This window comes from Schistocerca gregaria, chromosome 7, assembly GCF_023897955.1.
Source record: "Schistocerca gregaria isolate iqSchGreg1 chromosome 7, iqSchGreg1.2, whole genome shotgun sequence".
NCBI classification, from domain to species: Eukaryota; Metazoa; Arthropoda; class Insecta; order Orthoptera; family Acrididae; genus Schistocerca; species Schistocerca gregaria.
In genome coordinates this window covers 440,010,182-440,036,011 of record NC_064926.1, presented here as the reverse complement: position 1 = coordinate 440,036,011, position 25,830 = coordinate 440,010,182, and the positions used below count along the sequence as shown (strand labels likewise).

Here is a 25,830-nt window from a genome sequence, read left to right as displayed (position 1 = left end):
TCACTACCTTTTATTACAGATTCTACACATTTACTAATCATATTACCACCAGGAGACTGTTCCATATTTTTCATGACAATTTTATCATCTGAGTACATACTTCGACAAATTTCACTTAAGACCTTACATTTTTGATCACCATACTGACATTTGCTACTATAGTTATTGACAACACTTAGTACTCTATCACTAATTAGATCTTCTTTTCCATTTTCACAAACACCTTCAAACACTACATCACTAACATCAACTGGTAACATTAATCTATTAGGCACTTCTCCACTGGTTTCTAACTCATTACTCGAACACACACCAGAAATTCCAGAATCATTCAGCATCAAGACATCAACCATAACTTCTGCATATACCATCCCATCTAGTTCTGTAAGTAACATATCATCATCATCATCATCATTATCATCATCTGAAACACTCTCATCAGAAACATTATCATCACACTTAATATTATTTTCAACACCAAACTCATCTACCTCTTCACACACTTCTTCAACAACCTCAACACTATCACATCCTCATTTTCCTGTCTATTATCTACTGTAATTTCATCTGGAATTACTCTGTCATTCTCACTTCCATTGCCTAGCACATGAACATCAGCTTCCACATGTACAGCACCAGTATCAGCATTTTCACTCATTTCACAGTCACTCAACATTCTCACTAAACAATACTCATCAGATCTGTTCTCATCACTATTAACAGCCACTACTGCATTACTACTGTTAAAGAAGTTTGTCGAAGTGTTTTCTTCTAATTAAAATGCACATTTTTTACTTTTTTGTTCATCTTTGTTTTCAGATAAAAAAATTTCCCAAAATTCCCAATCAAACTTCATTCTACTCACTTTCCATTTGTTCTGCCCCTTCCCCTTCTGAAATTACTACAGTGTGCCTGATTGTAATTCCCATGTCCATTTGCCCCATTTCGCCAGGCTCCGAAAGAGGCAGGTCTTAGTTTACTGGACCATTTCTTCTGTTTTCAAAATTGTTACTATTGTTTCCCTGATTTTGCCCCCACTGCCTATTTCTTGGTTTGAAATTCCTGTTCTCAGGTCTCTGCCTATCATTCCTCTACCCATTTCTTCTGTCATCATTTCTGAATCTGTTATTAAAATGATCATTGAAAGTTCTGTTATTGTTATCCCTGCTATCATCAGGTCTGTCAATACATCTGTTGTTTCTCTCCCATGCTAAATCCATTTTATGTATTATATTTAAGAAATTGTTCAATTGTATCATCAGGTCCGTAGACAAGACTCCACTGTACCCCTTTCGGCACCCATATATTTTGAAGTGTCTGTTTGGATCATTTTATCGAGTGTATCTATTTGGATCATTTCATCGAGTGGTTTATCAAGATGTACTAAAGTTCCTAACTGTTGTTCAGAAAAGGTTTTCAGACATCCACTACCTGGTTTGAAATTTGGTTCATTCAAAAATTCTGATTTAATTCTAGCTTGTTTAGTTTCTGACCAGAATTTGTTCATGAAAGCTTGTTCTACCTCATTAAACAACATTTCGGGTTTGATTGCTTAGTTCGCCCATGACAAAGCCTCCCCATCTAAAAACTTTTAAAAAAAAATTAATTTTTAAATAATCGCTCATTTTATTTTCGAAATTGTCTGTTATCTGGTACATGAAATCAACTGGATGTATATTGCCTCCCCTGAAAATGTTTTTATGTTAACATTATTCCACAACAGGCTATAACTACAGAAAGATTTCACAGCAACGCAGTCTTTGATTTCTTGAAATTTAGATTTGAAGTTCGAAATTTTGCCTAAACATGTGCCTACATCTTCTTTTAACTCTGCGAAATTCTCATTTGCAATTTTACTGAAATTTTCTATATTTTGGTCTGTTTCTGTGAATTTCTTTATGAAATCTTTGTTGAGCTTTTTTAATTGTAACACTTCTACAGTAGCAACTTTTTCAAAATTTTCTACGGAATCTAACCTCTCTTCGAATTTTTGGTATTCATGTTTTAAGGTAAAGATTTTTGGTATTCTCGTCTACTTTTTCCCAGCATCTATCTAAACTCTCCTTTCACTCGCTAATTTAGGTTCCATCATTGTCTAATTTTTTATTGATTGAATCAAGAAAAATTTTCTGTTCATTAATTGATCTTTTTTGTTCATCCATTGATCTTTTTTGTTCATCCATTGATCTTTCTTGCTCTTCCATTGATCTTTCTTGCTCTTCCATTGATCTTTTTTGCTCTTCCGTTGATAAATTTTGCTCTTGCATAAGTTGAACTGACCTATCCAAGGCTGATACATTAGGTTCAAATCCACGAAAGGGTGAACATACACTACTGTGATCTCTATCGTCTCCGATTTCATTGTCTCGGTATTATCAGTAATATCTACCCTGTTTTGCAAGTTTCCATTAACTTCCCCATTATTGTCAACTTCCCTATTGTTGTTAACCTCCCTATTATCCACCATAATGACATTGTAGATGAAAAACAATTTCCAAAAGTGGAAATTCAAATAAATTTTGTACTTACAATTGGTTCTCTAACTTGCGTTTTCACTTAAGTATCATTACGTCCTTTGTAGTGTTACTCACTGTCTTCATTGTTCTGTTCTCGAAAAAATGGAACATTATTTCAACTAGCGGATTAACTCTGAAAAAATACAAAATTAGTTTACAGAATTACACTGTATCCCAGCTACTCCACCAATTATAACTTGTCTCAATTACTCGTAATAATGGGGTTGTTCATAGTTACTCATGATCTGCTGCAGTCGTTGGCCTGAGTACATTAACAGTCACTGTAACACAACTACTAGAGAATTGATTTAGTTTAATCTTGTATTAAGTTATTCATTTTTATTATACTTTCAAAACAAAATAAAAGTGTTATTACAAAGGCAAACAATACAAAAGGAGCAGCTACATGCTCACTTCTCAAAAACCAAAACCAGACTGATCCCCTTTGCCAGCATGGCTGTAACTATTTATACTTTCTTAACAAACCCAAACAATCCTTGGCATTATTTAAAAAAAACTCTCATAGTAAGACAAATGACACATTTCAATGATTACCTAGATTCTTATATATTAAACACGAGTGACTTTTAGTCTATATACTAGTTGTATAGTGTATAAACGCTTAGGTGTTAAATGTTAATAATACACTTGTTATATTTACTAACTGCAGAAGATTCATGTCATATAAAATGTTCCTACCAATTAACAGACTTCTACACATGAGTGTAATTAAGATTCTGTAATTATTTTCTTCATAACTTTTTCACAAGTACATATTTTCATACACCTTTATGTCAGAAATTACTGTTCGTGGCTAAAATTTCGGTGTTTAAATTAATTTCAATTAGACTGTTACATTTCAGGTTTTTAATCAAGAAAAGGAAGCAGAAGTGTTGAGAGCAATTTGTATCATCTTTACGATCCCACACCCGATTGTCCCAAGTGCGGACTAAACTCCACTGCATTTGCGGCCATCCACCATTGACAGCAGTTGTTGGCATCCTTGTCAATGGTAACATCAGCACTGATCCCATGGTACTTGCCAAAAGTTTTGCAACATATTTCGCTGAAGTGAAGTGTGTACTTGCAGCAACGACCATCCTCATTTCCTGACCTAGGATCGGTTCGTCTCTCAGCAGCCAGAATGTGCAGGAACCTGGAGTCCCTCAGGGATCGATTCTGAGTGTAACACACTGTGCTATCGCCATCATTGGTTATGTAAACATGATGGGGCCCATAGCCTCTCCATCACTGTATGTGGGTGATCTTTGCTTGTACTCTGCCTCTTCATCAATGTGCACTGCTGTGCACTCACTTCAGGGGGGTCTCTGGATAGTACATGACTGGGCCCCTGAATCATTGCTCTCAATTATCTCCTGCAAAATCACGAGTTACGCATTTTTGCTGACTCTGGACCCTGCACCTGCACCCAGAAATTTATTGTGGGACCAGTTACTCGAAGTTGTTGAAACTTTTCAATTCTTAGGTATTTTATTTGACAACAAGCTAACTGGGCTGCCACACGTCCACCAGCTCAAGGCAGCTGGCATGAAGAAGCTGAATGCTCTCTGTTTCCTGAGTAACTCCTCATGGGGCGCGAACTGCACAGTTCTTCTGAGATTTTACAAAGCGCTGATTTTATACTGCCTCGACTGGAGATGTGTTGACTATGCGTCAGCAGCACCATCTGTACTGAGCTTGCTGGACCCTGTTCACCATACTGGCATATGGTTGAAATTGGGGGCCTTCCGTTAAGAGGCCCTATTGAGAGCCGTCTGGCAGAAGCTGGTGTTCCACCGCAACAGGTTACACGACAGCAACTTCTGGAAAATTACACAGTCACAATCTGTCTCACGCCTATTCACCCATATCTCGCAACTCTGCTCCGCAACCAACAGTTCAGACTATTTGCGCATCGCCAAAAACTGTTTATACAAGCTGGGACCCGACTCGATACTCTACTGAAGGATGTGCAACAACCTCCTTTAGTCTGTGTTCCTAGGACTCTCTCGACATTCCCCGTGGTCTGAACCCTGTTCTGTGATAACGATGGCCCTAAGAAGAATGCTGATCCTAACCTTCTGCAACAACTGTTCTGTTTGATCCTCCATAATTATTCTAATTCAGTATGCATCTACACAGATGGATCGAAAGTCAGTGACAGGGCTGGTTACACTTTGCACATGCAAGGGGACTTGAGAAGCACTGTGTGCTGATTCCAAAAACCTTTTTGTTGTCAAAATCCATGACCTACCAGTTGGCCTCTACAGTGACCTTCAGCTGGACACTGGGCCACATAAGCATTCCAGGAAATGAACTTACTGTCTAGCTAAAGAAGCAACTATGGGAGATGAACTTGACATTGGAATACCCGGCACTGACTTAAGATTACAACTTCAACGCAATATTGGAAAGGCAGGCTGCTGTGACCCAAAAGAAATTGAGAGCAATTAAGAGTGTCCATTGAGGTGTGGCACACATCTTTCCAGTCCTCTTGGAAAGATGCCATTATGTTGTACCGATTACGCAATGGCCATGCAAGATTCACCCATGACTTCTTTGTGCATTGGATGGATCCTCATCACTGCAACAGCAGTCTTCTGACGATAGCACCTGTTCTTGTTGTGTGTGTCCTGCTGCCGATCTGTGGCATGTTTTTGGCTTGTCTGCCTCACTACTCACTACCTCAGATGTGACAGCCACTACCAAAGTGTTGCATTTCCTGAGGGAGAGTGGATTTTGCACCAAGCTATAATACTTCTCCACTTTCAGTGTCAGGGGTGTTTGTGGGGAAGGGGGGGCAGCCTCTCCCAGCGGCAGGTACCCCCCATGCGACTGCATGTTACTTTCTTCCTACCTCACCTCTAGACCCTCTTGTGCAATATGTCATGTAGGTTATCTCTGTTTACTTTTACCTAACTACTGTCATGTCTTTTTTCAAACTTACTGACCTGTTTATGTAGGGGGAGCAGCCAGGTCCCCACTTTTTTCGCTTTCTATCTTCTTACATGCTTCTCTCATGAAATGGAGGGCCTGATGACCCAGTGGTGTAGTCCCTTTAAACGCATAATCATCTCCAGTTCTGCTGCATTGCATTACATACTATGAGGTATGACTTTTCTCTGTGTTATAGAATATTTTTAAAATGTGTGCTGTGGAATGCAGTGCAATTGTTCACATGTTGCATCATGGACTGCCAAATAGTGTCACAGGCTACATTGACACATTGTTCAATGGTTTGCACATCATGTACAGTTTCTTAATACACCACATTTTTCACCTGCACCCACAATTAAAAATGAAGCAAATTTAAGTCTTGTGATCAAGTTGGCCAGTCACAAGGGCCTTCTTGTTCTATCACCTGGGGATGGTGATGGTGAGGTATTGACAGTCGATAATACAGAAGTGGGCTGGTGCTCTATAATGCCTCATCCACATTACCTCTTGTCTGTTCCAACAACCAGCGAAATCTTTCCATGTTACCTCTAATCTCTTCACATGTTCTGGGTGTTAGGGACATTATGAGTTTTTATGTAAGATGCACAGCTCTGTCTCTTTGCTGACTCCATATTGACAAGCCACGTGCCTTGAACTTGTACTAGGATTAGCCTCAGTACTGTGTAGAATGTGTTGTTCAAGAGCTGGTTTGCAAACATCCTGGAGTCACCCATGTTGTTTATTACTCTGAAAGGACCCATGCTCACACTGATGTTGAAAAGTGGCTGTAAGATTTTGAGAGTTGGGTGGTGTTGTCTATCAGAGTAAATGACTCAGCAAATCTGTGCAGGCTCTACCTTACATTATGCTTGAGTGTGGGCTAAAGCTTTCTCAGCTTGCTCCTGGAGTGAATAATGGACCATTGTGATGTGACTTAACCCCGCCCCCCCTCTACAAACAGTTTGCGACTGCTGGAGATGACAGTGTTTTGTGTGTGTGTGTTTCCAATCTGATGAAGGACTTAGTATGCTAGCTTACTGAATAGGCTACTTTTAAATGTGCCTGTTAGCTGCTCAGAATATGCTCTTAAGTGGTGAGTAGCAATCTGTCCTAATTCATGTTGTTATTCCATCCCATATTTACATTGTGTTATGCTATTCAGAATCATTTTCTATAGTTGATGTCAAAAAATAACCAGGGAAGAGTTCTAGATTGCCTTTACAAGTAATAGCTAGTTCTGGTTTTGGACACATTTTCAACTGCATAAAGTTTGAGCATACCATATTACTGTTTAAATATTTTCAATCCTATAAATCTCAATATGCATTTTACATTTTCCTTGCCCCTGAGCTACCATCTCACATTTAACAATTTTCTGTTAAAAAGACATTAAACTCTGAAGCACCTTTTTTTGTAATAACTTATAAATAATAAAAAAAATTCTCCTTGTTGTACAATGTGATCATTTTGAAGCCCCAACAGTCATGGACCTCTAATGGGATATCTATTTGCTATTGTCCTTTATTATTTACCATGGGCCCATGTAAAGGAGTAACGTCCTATGTTATTTGTTCGTTATTCAGTTCTATTGAGTGTGCCTATTTTGTCTACATGTTATGGCTACTGCTCCTGCTGCATTACACCATTCTGACATTATTAAGTGTATGTGCTAGCGCACAACTATTTAGAATGAAACTTGGGTTTCTGCCTGCGTATAAAATGCTCAAGCAACTAACAAGTCTCTGGATTCCTTTCCTCTGTTTAGTGAGGAGTTCGTGACGATTTGTGTGACAGCAATTGTTTTCTGATCTTCTTATCTTTCCTTCAGCATCACTCACGCGGTTGCCCTATCAAGTGGGCCTTTAATAATGTGGATTGGAATACCTTTTCCTCGGCTTCCATCCCAACTACTCCACCACCTGATAGCAGTAATGGGTCTGTGTGAAGTTTGACCAAAACCATTCTTTTGACAGCTTCATTGATCATTCCTTCCTCCTTGGGTTCTTCCCGGTGGAAGACTCTCTTGGTGGACCCCTGAGATTGCTGTGGCTATTAAAGACCACCGTTGTGTTCTTCAATGCTACAAATGGCATCTATATCTCGACCACTGCCTGGCTATTAAACGGCTTTGTGCTTGGACCTGTTATCTTCTTAAATGCCAGAAACAGATTTCTTGGGAATGGTATTTTGCTCCCATAGGGCCGCTTACTCCCTCTTCGCAGGTGTGGGCAAAGATCAGAAGCATTTTTGGACGCCATCCTCCTACAGGTGTCTTGGGAATTTCCCTTAATGATGTTATCCTCAGTTCGGACTCTTATCACCAAACAGTTGGCTCGGGCCTCAGAATTGGTCCACTATCTGCCTACATTCTGTCCTCACAAACACTGTGTGGAACGACTTCCTTTATCTTTACTTCCCTGCTGCCTGGAGCGTCATACCAGGTGTAAAAATATGAAATCAGAATTTCCCTATAGATGGTTAGTGTAGGACCTGTGAGACAGCGTCAGCTGTGCCATCTGCTTTCTGTAACGGCTGACAATGAATGTCAACACACAGTAACCCAAGTTACATACATCAGTATCTGTTTCTAACCCATAAACATATCGAGTTCTGTGCCTACAAACTATGATTTGTGGACAGCCTTGGTTTTCTGTTATCATTTGAGGAAAACTACCGCAGAATTGTATTGAATGCTTGTCAAAGCTGTCAGTGAACTTGCTCTTGGGAAAACACTGTGTTTTGAGTGGTTCAAAAAATTCAAATTTGGTGATTTTGACATGAGAAATTATGAGTGTGAGATACTAACGAAAAAGTTCTAAGACAACAAATTGCATCTCTTATTGGATGATGATGATACTCAGACCCAACAGAACTCATGGAATGATTGAATGTGATGCAGAAAGCTGTTTGTCTTCAGTTGTAAGCTATGGGGAAGGTGCAGAAAGTGGGGAAACTGGATTTTGCATGAATTGAATGAAAGACAGTAAGTAGATCAAAAGGCCACTTGTAAAATGCTGCTTGCCAAATACAAAAGAAAGATGTTTCTCCAGTGAACAGTGACATTTGATGAAAAATGGATCTGTTTTTAGAATCCTAAACATCATGAACTATGGATGAATCCAGACAAACCATTGACATCCACTGCAAGACCAAATCACTTTGGAAAGAAGACACTGCTCTGCGTTTGGTGGGATCAGGCAGGTGCCGTCTATTTTGAGCTGCTAAAACCTGGTGAAACCATTAACACTGATTACTACCAACAGCAAATGATTGATTTAAATCGAGGATTACATGAAAACATGAAAAATGAGCGGAATATGAAAAAAGACAACAAAAAGTGATATTGCTCCATGGTAACACCCCCATCACACACAGCAAAATTGGTCAGGTAAACGATTGAGGCGTTCAGTTGGGAAATACCAAGGCATCCGACGTATTCTTCATACTTGGCTCTGTCTTATTATCATCTGTTTGCATCACTGGGACACATTCTCAGTGTACAACACTTAAATTCACATGAAAACGTATGAAAATTGCTCACTGACTGGTTTGCTTCAAAAGAAGAACTGTTTTTTTGGCGTGGCATTTGTAGCTTGCCAAAGGGGTGGGAGAACTCTGTAAATAGCAATGAAGATTATTTTGAGTAAAATATTGTTTATCAGTTTCAAAAAACAAATGTGTAATTATTGCAACCAAATTCCAGTTTCATACTTCTATATCTGGTAATGCTCCATTTAGTGAGTAGGAATTTGCCAGCACCCATGCTCTCTCTTCTGACACAGCACCTGGAATGGATCAGTACACAACCAAATGCTTCAAAACTTTTTGGTGGGTAGGCAGTATCTTGTACTTCTCCTTTTTAACTATCTCTTGTTTGAGGGGTAATTCCTTTCCAATTGTGAGAAAGTGTTGTTCTAGTTTGAAACTGGGTCAACCACCTCTTTGAATGGACAGCTGTCTTCCAGTCAGTTTAAACAATGTACTCTGCAAGTTACATTAACGTATAATAAGTTGAAGGTAGTATTGGATACTTGAATCCTGTGATTTTTCTTCTTCGAACCAGGACGGTTTTCACTGATACCGCTCTACTGCAGATAATGTAGTCCACCTAGAGTCTGTTACCTGAACAGCATTTGTGCAGCATCAACACCTAGTTACAGTCATCCTCAATCTGCATAAACCTTATGATACCACATGGCACTACCACATCCTTGCCACCTCACACGAATGGGTCCTCCATGACCCACTCCTAATGTCTTGGGGAGTTGGATCATTAGGAGTGGGATCAGGATTGTTTTTCTTCGTGGCAAAGTGATATTTCCAGCAGAGACTACGAGTGTAGGACAGTAATCCTTGACAAGGGCAGTTTGGTTGAACCTGGGAGTGGGGCTGAAGGTGAGGCTTTTGGATAGGACAGAGGTTTCAGATTGGGAGAGGGGTTTGGAGGAAAGGTTAACTACTGAATTGGGGTGTTGTGGTTCCAGATTGTGTTGACTAGAATTTTGAGGTGTTGGGGGGAGTGGAGCTGGAAGTGGGAGATTGAGTAGATGGGAGAGACTGGGTCTGTGTGCAATGAGAGGAGGTTGAGGTTTGTTGGAAAGGTTGTGGAGGGTGAGTGAGTTGCCTTTCCGGAGGTGGGAAACCAGGAGATTGGATAGTTTTTTGAGGTGGAGGGTGGCATGTTGTCCTAATTTGCGGTTGGCCTGTAGGAGGATGCTATGTACAGCCGGTGTGGATGTGGGAGAGGAAAGATTGAGGACTTTGATTTGGGATAGGAGTTGACGGGTGTGTTCATTGGCCGAGTCGATGTATAGGTGAAGGATTAGGCGGGTGAGGGCTATGGATTGTTCTGTTTGGAACTGGTATAAGGACTGATGGAAAGAAGGATTGCAGCCAGAGATGGGAACTTTAAGTGTGAGGCCTTTGGGAGTAATGCCAAATGTCAGACAAGCCTGAGTAAATAAAATATGGGAGCGTAAACTGGCTAGGGTGAAGGCATGTTTGCGGAGGGAATGTAAATAAAATTTAATGGGGTCGTTGTAGGGATGTTGTGAGGTTGACATGGTATTAGTAGGTGGAAAGGGTAATATGAGGTTAAAGTGAAAGTAAAGAGAGATTTATATAGGGAGAGATAAAGGTGTGAAAAAAGTCGAAAAAGTGTTGGTTTGAGATGAGCTATGTTGATCATGTGCTGAACTTAGGTTGGTGAACAACAATGGGTGCAAAGGTTGGGTAGTTATGTTGTCTCCAGATCACGTTAAAGGGTGGGGAAATTCAAGAAAAATTCGAAAAAAAATTTTTTCGAAAAAAGTTTCGAAAAAATAATTTGCGAAAAAATAAAATTCGAAAAAAATTTTCGGATAAAATCTCGAAGAATATGTGTGTAAATGTATTCGAAGGACTGGTTATGTACTGGCAGGTTATGATAATGAGGCTAACAATTGTTTGATGAAGAAATAATAACGTGTAAACCTGTGGGAAGCTGCTAAAAAATGATCGGTTTTGTGGGAAAAATGGGAATGGAAATAAAACGAAAGTTGTTGGAAAAAAACTGAGATGGTTGTGTAATGGGTGAAAGGAACTGAAGCTGTGAAATAGTATTCACGAGTTTACACGAAATGTTTGTAAACTTGGAACAATGGATTTTATAGCAGCGGTTATGTTGAAAGCGTTGAAAATTTTAGTTTATGGTTTGGAAGTAAATTACGTATTATTGAATATAATTAGGCAGGATAAAATGTATGGTAGATTACGGAAAAATGGAAGATGAATACAAAGTGGAACTTCTTGTACAAACGAAAAGAGAAAGTAAGACGATAGAGAAGATTTTGAAATGCAACAGACACAATAACAAACGTAATTGTTGGGTTCAAATTAATGATGATGTAAATAAAATAGAAAGAAACTTCCACATGGGAAAAATATATTAAAAGCAAAGATTCCAAGACTTACCAAGCGGGAAAGCGCCGGCAGACAGGCACATGAACATAACACACAAACACACACACAGAATTACGAGCTTTCGCAACTGGCAGTTGCTTCGTCAGGAAAGAGGGAAGGAGAGGGAAAAATGAAAGGATGTGGGTTTTAAGGGGGAGGGTAAGGAATCATTCCAATCCTGGGAGCGGAAAGACTTCCCTTAGGGGAAAAAAAGGACAGGTGTACACTTGCGCGCACACACACACACACACACACACACACACACACACACACATACACAGACACAAGCAGTCATATTTAAAGGCAAAGAGTAAGGGCAGAGATGTCAGTCGAGGCGGAAGTACAGAGGCAAAGAAGTTGTTGAAAGACAGGTGAGGTATGAGCGGCGGCAACTTGAAATTAGCGGAGGTTGAGGCCTGGCGGATATCGAGAAGAGAGGATATACTGAAGGGCGAGTTCCCATCTCCGGAGTTCGGATAGGTTGGTGTTGGTGGGAAGTATCCAGATAACTCGGACGGTGTAACACTGTGCCAAGATGTGCTGGCCGTGCATCAAGGCATGTTTAGCCACAGGGTGATCCTCATTACCAACAAACACTGTCTGCCTGTGTCCATTCATGCGAATGGACAGTTTGTTGCTGGTCATTCCCACATAGAAAGCGTCACAGTGCAGGCAGGTCAGTTGGTAAATCACGTGGGTGCTTTCACATGTGGCTCTCCCTTTGATCGTGTACACCTTCCGGGTTACAGGACTGGAGTAGGTGGTGGTGGGAGGGTGCATAGGACAGGTTTTACACCGGGGGCGGTTGCAAGGGTAGGAGCCAGAGGGTAGGGAAGGTGGTTTGGGGATTTAATAGGGATGAACCAAGAGGTTACGAAGGTTAGGTGGACGGCGGAAAGACACTCTTGGTGGAGTGGGGAGGATTTCATGAAGGATGGATCTCATTTCGGGGCAGGATTTTAGGAAGTCGTATCCCTGCTGGAGAGCCACATTCAAGGTCTGATCCAGTCCCGGGAAGTATTCTGTCACAAGTGGGGCACTTTTGGGGTTCTTCTGTGAGAGGTTCTGGGTTTTAGGGGATGAGGAAGTGGCTCTGGTTATCTGCTTCTGTACCAGGTTGGGAGGGTAGTTGCGGGATGCGAAAGCTGTTTTCAGGTTGTTGGTGTAATGGTCGAGGGATTCAGGACTGGAGCAGATTCGTTTGCCACGAAGGCCTAGGCTGTAGGGAAGGGACCGTTTGATATGGAATGGGTGGCAGCTGTCATAATGGAGGTACTGTTGCTTGTTGGTGGGTTTGATGTGGACGGATGTGTGCAGCTGGCCATTGGACAGATGGGGGTCAACGTCTAGGAAAGTGGCATGGGATTTGGAGTAGGACAAGGTGAATCTGATGGAACCAAAGGAGTTGAGGTTGGAGAGGAAATTCTGGAGTTGTTCTTCACTGTGAGTCCAGATCATATATATAAGGAATGGCTGCAACCCTTCTTTCCATCAGTCCCTATACCATTTCCAAACTGAACAATCCATTGCCCTCACCCACCTAATCATTCACCTACACATCAACGCAGCCAATGAACACACCCGTCAACTCCTATCCTTAATAAAAGTCGTCAATCTTTCCTCTCCCACATCCACACCGGCTGTTCAGAGCATCCTCCTACAGGCCAACCGCGAATTAGAACAGCATTCCACCCTCCACCTCAAAAAACAATTCAATCTCCTGGTTTCCCAACTCCAGAAAGGCAACTCAATCATCCTTCACAACCTTTCCAGCAAACCTCAACCTCCTCTCATTGCACACAAACCCAGTCTCTTCCATCTACGCAATCTCCCACTTCCAGCTCCACTCCCTCCAAAACCTCAAAATTCCAATCAACACAATCTGGAACCACATCACCCTAATTCAGTAGTTAACCTTTCCTCCAAACCTCTCTCCCAATCTGAAACCTCTGTCCTTTCCAAAGGCCTCACCTTCAGCCTCACTCCCAGGTTCAACCAAACAGCCCTCGTCAAAGATTTACTGTCCTACACTCGTACTCTCTGCTGGAAATATCACTTTGCCACAAAGAGAAATGATCCTAATCCTACTCCTAATGATCTAACTCCCCAAGACACTATCCAAATTGAACCCTGCCTGGAACAGTTCCGTCCTCCATCACAGCGGGACCCACCTCCTTTTCCTCAAAATCACTCTCTCCAAACCTTCCAGGAATTTCTGACTTCCAGCCTTGCCTCTCAATCCTTCTTAAAAAAACCTTAATCCTATTCCCAACATCACCACTGCTGAAGCCCAAGCTATCTGTGATCTGAAGGCTGACTGATCCATCGTCATTCTTCCGGCGGAGAAGGGTTCCACGACCGTGGTACTTGATCGTCGGGAGTATGTGGCTGAGGGACTGTGTCAGCTTTCAGACACCACCACATACAAAGTTTGCCAAGGTAATCCCATTCCTGATGTCCAGGTGGAGCTTCAAAGAATTCTCAGAGCCTTACGCCCCCTACAAAACCTTTCACCTGACTCCTATCAACCTCCTGACCCCACAGACACCCCGCACCCCTACCTTCTACCTTCTTCCTAAAATTCACAAACCCAAACATCCCAGCCGCCCCATTGTAGCTAGTTACCAAGCCCCCACAGAACGTATCTCTGCCTACATAGATCACTTTCAACCCATTACATGCAGTCTCCCATTCATCAAAGACACCAACCACTTTCTCGAATGCCTGGAATCCTTACCCAGTCTGTTACCCCCAGAAACCATCCTTGTAATCATTGATGCCACTTCCTTATACACAAATATTCCGCACGTCCAGGACCTCGCTGCGATGGAGTACTTCCTTTCACACCGATCACCTGCCACCCTACCTAAAACCTTTTTCCTCATTACCTTAGCCAGCTTCATCCTGACCCACAACTTCTTCACTTTTGAAGGCCAGACATACCAACAATTAAAGGGAACAGCCATGGGTACCAGGATGGCCCCCTCGTACGCCAACTTATTCATGGGTCGCTTACAGGAAGCCTTCTTGGTTACCCAGGCCTGCCAACCCAAAGTTTGGTACAGATTTATTGATGACATCTTCATGATCTGGATTCAAAGTGAAGAAGAACTCCAGAATTTCCTCTCCAACCTCAACTCCTTTGGTTCCATCAGATTCACCTGGTCCTACACCAAATCCCATGCCACTTTCCGTGACATTAACCTCCATCTGTCCAATGGCCAGCTTCACTCATCCATCCACATCAAACCCACCAACAAGCAACAGTACCTCCATTATGACAGCTGCCACCCATTCCACATCAAACGGTCCCTTCCCTTCAGCCTAGGTCTTCGTGACAAACAAATCTGCTCCAGTCAGGAATCCCTGAACCATTACACCAACAACCTGAAAACAGCTTTCACATCCCGCATCTACTCTCCCGACCTGGTACAGAAGCAATTAACCAGAGCCACTACCTCATCCTCTCAAACCCAGAACCTCCCACAGAAAAACCGCAAAAGTGCCCCCTTGTGGCAGGATACTTTCCGGGACTGGATCAGATTCTGAATGTGGCTCTCCAGCAGGGATACGACTTCCTCAAATTGTGCCCTGAAATGAGATCCATCCTTCACGAAATCCTCCGCACTCCACTAAGAGTGTCTTTCCGCAGTCCACCTAACCTTCGTAACCTCTTGGTTCATCCCTATGAAATCCCTACCCTACCCTCTGGCTCCTACCCTTGTAACCGCCCCCCGTGTAACACCTGTCCCATGCACCCTCCCACCACCACCTACTCCAGTCCTGTAACCCGGAAGGTGTACACGATCAAAGGCAGAGTCACGTGTGAAAGCACCCACGTGATTTACCAACTGACCTGCCTACACTGTGAAGCTTTCTATGTGGGAATGACCAGCAACAAACTGTCCATTCGCATGAATGGACACAGGCAGACAGTGTTTGTTGGTAATGAGGATCACCCTGTGGCTAAACATGCATTGGTGCACGGCCAGCACATCTTGGCACAGTGTTACACCGTCTGGATACTTCCCACTAACACCAACCTGTCATAACTCCGGAGGTGGGAACTTGTCCTTTAGTATATACTCTCTTCTCGTTATCCGCCAGGCCTCAACCTCCGCTAATTTCAAGTTGCCGCCACTCATATCTCACCTCTCTTTCAACAACATCTTTGCCTGTGTACTTCCGCCTCGACTGACATCTCTGCCCAAACTCTTTGCCTTTACAAATGTCTGCTTGTGTCTGTGAATGTGTGGATGGATATGTGTGTGTGTGTGTGTGTGTGTGTGTGTGTGTGTGTGTGTGTGTGTGTGTGTGTACACCTGTCCTTTTTTCCCCCTAAGGTAAGTCTTTCCGCTCCTGGGATTGGAATGACTCCTTACCCTCTCCCTTAAAACCCACATCCTTTCGTCTCTCTCTCTCCTTCCCTTTTTCCTGAAGAAGCAACCGTTGGTTGCGAAAGCTAGAATTTTGCGTGTATGTTTGTGTGTCTATCGACCTGCCAGTGCTTTTGTTTGGTAAGTCCCATCATATATATGCACAATGAATAAAACACACAAACACACACACAGAATTTCGAGCTTTCGTAACCGGCGGGTGCTTCGTCAGGAAAGAGGGAAGGAAAAGGAAAGATGAAAGGATGTGGGTTTTAAGGGAGAGGGTAAGGAGTCATTCCAATCCCAGGAGCGGAAAGACTTACCTTATGGGGAAAAAAGGACAGGTGTACATTCGCACACACAGACATATCCATCCGTACATACATTTGGTGTCTGTGTATGTGCGGATGGATATGTGTGTGTGTGCGCAAGTGTACACCTGTCCTTTTTTCCCCATAAGGTAAGTCTTTCCGCTCCCGGGATTGGAATGACTCCTTACCCTCTCCCTTAAAACCCACATCCTTTCATCTTTCCTTTTCCTTCCCTCTTTCCTGACGAAGCAGCCGCCGGTTGCGAAAGCTCGAAATTCTGTGTGTGTGTTTGTGTGTTTTATTCATCGTGCCTATCTACTGGCGCTTTCCCGCTTGGTAAGTCTTGTAATCTTTGTTTTTAATATATTTTTCCCATGTGGAAGTTTCTTTCTATTATACATATATTAAAAACAAAGATTCGAAGACTTACCAAGTGGGAAAGCGCTGGTAGACAGGCACAAAAAAATAACACACAAACACACACACAGAATTTCTAGCTTTCGCAACCAACGGTTGCTTCTTCAGGAAAGAGGGAAAGAAGAAAGGATGTGGGTTTTAAGGGAGAGGGTAAGGAGTCATTCCAATCCCGGGAGCGGAAAGACTTACCTTATGGGGAAAAAAAAGGACAGGTGTACACTTGCGCACACACACACACATCCATCCGCACATACACAGACACCAAATGTATGTACGGATGGATATGTCTGTGTGTGCGAATGTACACCTGTCCTTTTTTTCCCCATAAGGTAAGTCTTTGCGCTCCCGGGATTGGAATGACTTCTTACCCTCTCCCTTAAAACCCACATCCTTTCTTCTTTCCCTCTCCTTCCCTCTTTCCTGAAGAATCAACCGTTGGTTGCGAAAGCTAGAAATTCTGTGTGTGTGTTTGTGTGTTTTATTTATTGTGCCTGTCTACTGGCGTTTTCCTGCTTGGTAAGTCTTGGAATTATTGTTTTTAATATATTTTTCCCATGTGGAAGTTTCTTTCTATTTTATATATATATTATGAAACAGAAAGTTGCTACTCATCCTACTCACATTATAATGGAGATGCTGAGTCGCAGGTAGGCACAACAAAAAAGACTGTCTCAATATAAGGTCACTTGCCAATTTAAACTCAATTGCTTCCTTAGTAACAATATCCCAACAGCTGGAACTGTGTGTTAAGACCTCTTTGATGTTATATTCCATAGGATGCTTTTTGTCAATGTTCTGCAACAGAAGATTTCCTCAGCTGTTGTAAGTGTTTGCTCAATACACTGGTCTTCCATGGTCATGGTGGACTGACCAACGTATGACTTGCCACAACTGCAAGCAGTGTGGTAGAAACCCAAATTACAGAAATCGAGATAATCCTTTACAGACCCTAAAAAGCCTTATCTTAGATGTTGGTCAAAAAACATGTTTCACAATGTGTGTCTGCAGAATACATCTGATCAAGTTTGAAGCATTGCCTGCATAAGGCAAAAAGGCCATAGACTTTGGTGTCATCTTGTTATTTTTGTCATTCGTCCAATTCATGATTGGTCATGGTGTCATCTTGTTATTTTTGTCATTCGTCCAATTCATGATTGGTCAGTAGTGCAACAAGAATCTGATTTATATTTAACTGTAACCATTCTGGCAAAAGAAATCTTTGAGGTGGATGAACTCATATGACAAACTATCAGGGTCTGAGGTAATATGGGCCTATGAACCAAGCTATGACGTACTCTTTCTTACCGGACAGTGACAACTAACAGCCTGAAGATGCAAATCTGTGTGAATAGATTGAAAAATCAGCCAACCAGTTGCAAATAAAAGTTTATTATTCCTTGACCATGGTTTCGACATTAGTAAAAATTTATTCTTCAGGGGTATTGGCCCTAAAAGCATGTGCACCAGTTGCAAAATAATTTTTTAAATATTTTGTGTGTGTGTGTGTGTGTGTGTGTGTGTGTGTGTGTGTGTGTTACATCACACGATGCAATAGGTGTCACAAGATAAAATATTTGCGTAAGTTACTTGTACCTTATGTCAGAGAATAAGGGCAACTGCTACAAATATACAGCCTCAGACGACCAGGAAAAATTGTGCTACAGAGGGCACTAAATACAAGCATGTAAACTGCGCTGTGTTGGTCTTGAACAACAGCATTTTATAATAAAGTAAGTATGAAAATTCCTGTACAAGACTATTGAAAATATAAAAAAAATTACAGGTGTACATTCTGTATAAAATTATTAATACATTTGCAGTAATATCGTACATAAACTTCTGCTTAACACTATGGAAGCTTAAGTGATAAGAAAAATGGGAAAGCAGTGAGCTCTATATTCATGTGCTTAAGCACCGCATCCTGCTGATGTTAAGTAGCATAATTTTACATTAAATCAATATGACAATTTCTTATAGAAGGTAAATTTTAGAGGTTGACATGAAATAGAAAGACATTTATGTAGCACATTAATACTGTGCATATCTTTAGTGTGCACAGAATAACAGATAACAAAGCTTACGTCTGTTACCAAAAAGGTGAAGGACATAATGAATGGATAAAGTTAAATTACAACAGAAGAAGTTACATCTCAACATAAAAAGAGTATCTTCTATTAAACTGTACTAATACCATTTTTTGATGTATGAACTGTGTGAACATATATTAATAAGGCCACGAGAAATGAAACCCAGTGACATGAAATGTCAGGAGCTAAACAGGAAAAAAAAAATGTCTATTGAAGAAAACGGCATGTTCACCAACATTGGCAGATTTCATGTATACGTATTAAATGACCGTGAGCAGTGGTTTAAATTCATTAAGGAAGTGTTTACTCGCTAGTTGCAACTTATTGTTCAAAATATTACTATAACCCTTAGCAAGATGTTTATAAATTTCAACTTCTAATAAATCTAATCTCCAGCCTTTTGTTTCCTTACGTAAAAATATGGTTTCTTCTAACTCCCTTGGAGAAATATCCGAAATAAGTAAGTGTTCAGCAAATGAAGAATTATGTGCATTTCCCTTTTTCTTACCTGACAGGTGCTCCTTATATCTGGCTTTGACAGCCCTACCCGTCTGCCCTATGTAATAGCTAGAGCAACCTTTGCAAACGATTTTATAGATGCCTGAATTAGTGAAAGGATATTGTTCAGTTTTTAATGCATGTACTAAATTTTTCTTCAGAGTATCGTTCATAGAGAAAGTAACTTCATATCCATATTTTCTAGTCAGAAGATGGCTAATCCTGTAGGATACATTACCTAGAAATGGTATCAAAATAAACTTGACATTTCCCTCTTCATTACTCTTCAGTTTGTCACCTAGTGTTGAAAATATTTTATGTTCCTTTTTGTCGCTAAGTATTTGGTCGACTATGTCTTGTTTGTAATCATTATTGCTAGCAATAGTCTTAAATTAATTTCTTTCTGAAATTCGTATGGTGAAAGTGATGTTGTTAGAGCATGATTTATTGCTGAATAAAAAAGTGCACTTTTATGAGCCTGATGGTGGGAAGAATCTGATGGAATAAAATTATCAGAGTATGTTGTCTTATGATGAATATTGAAAGTGACACTGCCATTATGTATGCATAATTTCAGACCAAGGAAATTTAGGTCACCATTCTCATTTTGAATTTCTTTTGTGAGTTTAATTTTCTCATGGAAGCCGTTGAGGTTACACAGTATGTCAGAGCATCAGTGTTACTGACAGAAGGCCTTCAAAGAACACCTTCCTTGTGGATCTTCAGAAGGGGTGAAAAGGGGGGGGGGGAGGAAGCAAAGTAAGAGTTAAACTTCTTGATAGTCTCTTGTGACAAGAATCTTTTTTTTCAGAGGTTGTTAGTCTTCTCAAGCCTTTTTGTCGATTCAGCACTGAGCCTGTGATACACTGGATAATATAGTAAACACTACATCTTTTGAATGTAATCCTCCTTGTTCAACATATCTGTAGCACTGCCCTCACCATAGATGAGATAACAAAATCAGGATCCATCCTGAGTGATATTATGCCAGCTGAGGGGAACGCTTTGCATCAGCACAGGTGGATACTAATAACATTATCTTATTTCCTTCCTTCCATCCTTCCTTCCTTTAGTCTGTTGGTGCACATAAAATCAGATAAATGTGATGAAAGTCAGTTTTACTAGAAATGAATTTTCTGCTCAGCAAGACTGGGTGACACATGGTAAGAATTGATGACTCTCGTCTAATTATTAGCTGTGTTATGAGGTTTATTGCAGACACATCTCTCCATATCCCAGAGGAGTCATACTCTGCTAAGTGATTGCAGGCATTCCAGTAGGTACAGTTTGCACTGCAGCTGAGGCGAAGTGTATTATAAGTGGAGGTTTACCAGGGAGCTCTGCTTCTCATGCAGCTTGAAAACAGTGGTGAATTAAATTCTTCAGACATCTTTCTATTCAGAACTGGAAAGGCCAATGATAGGTAAAATTTGACCAAATTTGATAAAACTTTTGTATTGGAGAGTCAACGTTCAATCATTAGTGTGTTAGGATGTATAGAGAAGCCAGTGAAATTCAGAAACACAAAAATAACTTTTAACAAAAAAGAAAAAGGCTGACATTAGACAAGTTATTAGGGTTAGTGTTAAAAAAACCAAATGGCACCTTATTTTCTGCCATGAAAACTCTGCAGCACACTTCAGTGCGACCTCACCATTTTGAGCAGTGGTCATGGAACATCATGACTTGACTTCTTGTGCAGTTATGAATAAACATTTCAACAACTTTGCCCAGCAGAATAAGTAGAGTGTACCTCGACTCATTTTTAAATCAGTTTTCATTGGAGAACCTCCATTGCATTTGAAGATGCCTCCCTCATTAGGAGACACCAGGCTCTAAAATATGCCTTACCTTCGCTGAATTCCCAAACGATTCTGTCTCCAAGGCGGAAAACATTGATCATGAAAGCCTACATTAGATGATCAAATTCTGCATTGTTATGTACTATGATGTCGAGTAGCAGGGTTTTGTTATGCTTCATAGCTCTGCAAGAAAAATTCATTACTGTGCAAGTGAGAGTGTCGTGCTTAATTGGCTGTGATAATTTGTACCATGATGAACCAGTAAGTATGACACACACTATCTTCTAGCGTTTTGAAATAATAAGTTGATAAAGATTCTTCTCATGAAAGGTCTGTAAAATGACCACTGGACTTGCATTCAGGAGGACAACAGTTCAAATCCACATCCGGCTTAGATTTTCTGTTATTTCTCTAATTGCTCCAGGCAAAGGCTGGAATGGTCCCTTCGAAAGGGCATGGTCAATTTCCTTCCCCATCCTTGAAACTTTCCAAACTTGTGCTCCGTCCGTAATGACCTTGGTGTCAATGGCAAGTTAAACTCAAGTCTTCTTTCCTTCTTCTGTAAAATTATCAGACTAGATTTACTTTTACTTGCTGGCCTTCAGTTGAAATGAATAGGGCAAACACAATACATTCACCAGCTCTTAAAACATGTATGTATCATTAAACTAGTAAACAAATAATTTCCAATGAGTTTCTACAGGTCTCTAACTCAAAGCCAGTGTTTCTGGCTTTATTCATCATCTACATCCATACTCTATGGACCATTGGGAGGTGCATGGGAAAGGGTACGTCTCGTTGTACTACATCTTAAGGTTTTATCCTCTTATATTCATTCATGGTGTGTGGGAAGAATGACTATTTAAATGCCTCTGTGTAATCTAGTCTTCTCTTCATGATCCTTAGAGGAATGATGCTTAGGGGGCTGTAGGATATTCCTAGATTTCTCACGTAATTTTTTTGTTGGAGTTTTGTAAGTAGCATCTTGTGGTATAATTTGCGTCTGTCTTCAAGCATTTGCCAATTAAAGTTTTCAAGCATTTCTGTGATGCTCTTCTAAGAGTGAAACAAACCTGTGACCATTAGTGGTGCTCCCTTGGTATACATTCTGTATTCCATGTTCATCTTTTTTAGTATGGGGTCCCACACACTTAGGCCTTATTCTAGGATGGGTTGCATGAGTATTTTGTAAGCAATCTCCTTTGTTGACTGATTGTATTTTCCTAGAATGTTGTCAATGAAACAAATTCCGCCACCTGCTGTTTGTGTGTTTGAAAGTATCTGATCAATCAATTTTATATCTGTACAAATAGTTACACTTAGGTATTTGTGTGAACTGACCTATTACATAAGAGTGTTATGCTTTCTTGGCCAGAGTACTCTTCAGTAACATTCTTCTGAATATATGACTGCATCAGATAAATATATGACTGCATCAGATAAATCTACCAATGTTTTGACAGCTATTACAGATAGTCTTTGTCAGAATGGCTTCTTGCTGTTGCTGCATTATATTTATTATTTCAAAATGGCTTGGAATTCTGACACATTATGTTTTGATATCCCTTCCCATTGATCCTGACCCCCAGTCAGAATATACGATATCCAGATAATCAATATAAAGCAGCAGTGACAAGCCACTAGTGGTCACTCTGATAAAGGCTGCCTGCAGTAGCTCCCATAAAATTATTAGTTTTATCACATATTACACGGTCACAAGCCCAGAAGAGTTTTATTGAAATGACTGATTACATTTGTGGCTCAAAGATATATGTAGATGCTGATTAATATCATGCTCATGTAATACTGTGTTTTAGCATTTTTATGAAGAGCATAATTTTATATTTTTGAACATTTAAAACAAGTTGTAAATATTTTCAGTGTTTTGGAATCTTATCAGTATCTGAATGAATGTTTGTGCTAATTTTTTAGTCATTGCTTCATTATAGATAACTACATCATTTGTGAGAAGCCTGGGGTTATTATTAATTTTGTCTGTCAGTGATGTTAACAATTAGGGATCCAACGCACTCTCCTGGGCTATGCCTGAAGTTACTTTTACAACCAACGATGATTCTCCAAGAGAGATAACATGGTGCATCTTCCTTAACGAGAACTTCTCAATCCAGTCATAAATTTTGTTTGATACTCCTTACAATCAATGCTTTGTTAATAAATGTTCATTTGGTACAGATTGAAATGAGTGAAATGCTTTTTGGAAACCAAGATAAACTGCATCATACTTGATTGCCTTGATTTGCAGCTTTCAGAATATTGTCTATTTGAACAGTGACCTTGCTGCTTACAAAACCAATACAACTGTTTTTTTCCGACATGCAGTACCTCACCTTTGTAAAACATCACCATGTAATAGTAATTCCAAACGTTCCTCTTCTGTATCTTGAATACAAATAAAATTTTGGTGCCTTATTCACTTATCTGCTTTGGTTGGAAATTCTTTGACCTTCCCAGTGGTATGCATTACCATAGTAGAAGCATCCGTGTCTTTGTCTCCTCATTCCACAGTAATGATCAGATTAACTTTGGTTGCAATATATTTTTTGTTGTTGTTGTTGTTGAGAATTTAGCTTTGGAAAGCCAGTATGTGCAATCTGTTATTGTCAGAGTTCAAACATGGTGGCAAATAGGCTGCTGCGTTGACAGTCTTGAGCTCCATGAGTTGATGGATATATATTGTGTTTCAAGCCCAGTTCTAAACTACTGGTCACTGAAAGTTCCTCACATTGAACCAGATCCTCTTGTAACAGCTTATCCTTGGAGCTCAGATTTAACCCATTTGGCTTTTTTTTATTGGCTTAAAAAGCCTTACTCCAATACAAGAGGTACTTATATTACAATTATTGTGAGGATAATTTTGTTGTTAACATTTGGAACTGCATATAGTTATAATATACCTCATACAGTTCACTCCTTAGTTACATCTTTTATTCCCTTCCAGAATGAAGAGTTTTGTCAAATCATTTGGTAAAATTATCTTTGTTAGGTTTATTAATGGCAATTAGATGATATTTTGTGTTGTGGTGGCTGTGTTGTGATTTATTTTTTTTCATTTTGTTTCAGGAGCTGTCAAGTGTTTCAATGGGAAGGTGAGGAACTTTAGTAGGCACTCATAGAAACTGTTTTCTTCTGGTGTATAATTTTGTAATATATTATGAACAGTAGACTACGACTTTGGTTCCCCATAGTATTAGTGTATATCTACTTGATTAAAGGTACATTTTTGAGAATTTACAGATTCTTGTGATTTTGATGAATAATGTGTTAATAGTAAATCAATGGATGTAATCTACAGTTCTGTATACTGTAAACTTTGGCAGAAATACCTCTGTCAAAACATCATTTCCTCTTGATGGCTGTATAGTTACACATGTAATTAATGCAATATTTCCACCTTTTTCCACTCAACAACCAGTTTTTTTTTCTAAAGAAGTGTTTGGTAGTAACAATCACAACTCAGTGTTGCAACCAGTCCGTATATGGTTTGTCAGGTACACACATGGTAGTAGACCCACTGACCACACAGGGATCACACAATTGATGTCAGAGCTGTCAGCTCCTCGTGCACGCCAAGGAGTAGCTGTCTGTCTATTCGGGGGCACTGGGACCTCGAGCACTGGCCATCATGTTAGATGCCATGTGATCTGATTGGGCAGTGCCTGTGAGCAGAGATCTCGTTTAAAGTAGGCAGCATCATGGTCGATGGTTAATGTAATGAAATGACTAAAATTATCAGCTGGTGGCTGTGAGCATGTGACGGTCTCTTCATATAGACTACCATTCAGTGCAGATTGTTACGACCCTAGGAACTTTCCCTTCTTGGCTATACCATGGGAGGAAAACAAAACCAAGCAAGTTGCTGAAACTTAATCTCCTCCATTCTTGGTTTGTACCTGAACAGACGAAGGGTCTTTTCTCACTAATAAGCCAATGTTCTTCATGGAGAATATTGAAAATGTATGTGGTGAACTCTCTTCCCTTAGTACATTATGAAGTCGTTCGAGCTTATTTAAGGCAGCAAATGCTACTGAGTCCCAGGTGTTACTCTCTTGTAATCAACTTGGTAATGTACCTGCTAACATAACACTTCATCCCATAAGAACATAAGCATAGTACAGGGATTAATTTTTCACTTGGACATAACACTACAGATGGATCAAGAACTATGTGAATGCTTTGAGAGGTGAGGGATCAACTTCCTACATCATGTACATAGAGGCACACCAGACAACAAAGTTGACACTGGTGCATTCCTCCTTGCCTTTGAGGCAGAGTTTACCACTGTAATGTGAAACTGTATTTCACATCCTCAATGCACTGCTTTAAATGCCAGGACTTTGAGCACTTGTCATCTTTAGTGAACACACAATGTGATTTATGGCTGGCCACTTTACAAATATTCACCATGTACACTACCACCTGTTTCTGTTGGTTGCAGGGACAACCACTCCTTGATTCCTGAAGTGTGCTACCCTAATCAAGAAAAACAAAATCCAGAAACTGAAGGTCATAGATTGCCTTTCATATTTTGAAGCTCAGGAAAAATACAATTGCTTGTACCCAGTCTAAACGATATTGACATTTGGGAGTACTGTTGCTAGGTTGAAGGCAGTACCCGGTGTATTTACTCTCTCAATGTTGACTTCGGGTAGTCACATAAAGAAACTTGACCATATAACAATACCAGAGAAGGATAGTTGCTACTCACCATATAGCGGAGATGCTGAGTCGCGATAGGCACAATAAAAAGATTCACACACTCATAGCTTTTGGCCATTAAGGCCTTTGTCAGCAGTAGACACACACATGCACACGCACACACACACTCAAGCAAACGCAACTTGCACACACGTCTGCAGTCTCAGAGAGCTGAGAGAGTGTAGTTTCAGCTCTCTCAGACTGCAGACGTGTGTGAGTGCGTACGCGCG

General features: G+C 40.5%; 1 protein-coding gene across 4 annotated transcripts in view; it reads left to right on the top strand.

The window, feature by feature from the left end:
- LOC126281645 (transmembrane protein 131) overlaps nucleotides 1-25,830 on the top strand; it is a 353,143-nt gene that overhangs the window by 46,297 nt on the left and 281,016 nt on the right. For all 4 annotated transcript variants that reach the window (XM_049980780.1, XM_049980779.1, XM_049980778.1 and 1 more), the window contains exon 3: nucleotides 23,966-23,991. In XM_049980780.1, the coding sequence (XP_049836737.1) occupies nucleotides 23,966-23,991 (26 nt within the window). The remainder of the gene's footprint in view (nucleotides 1-23,965; nucleotides 23,992-25,830) is intronic.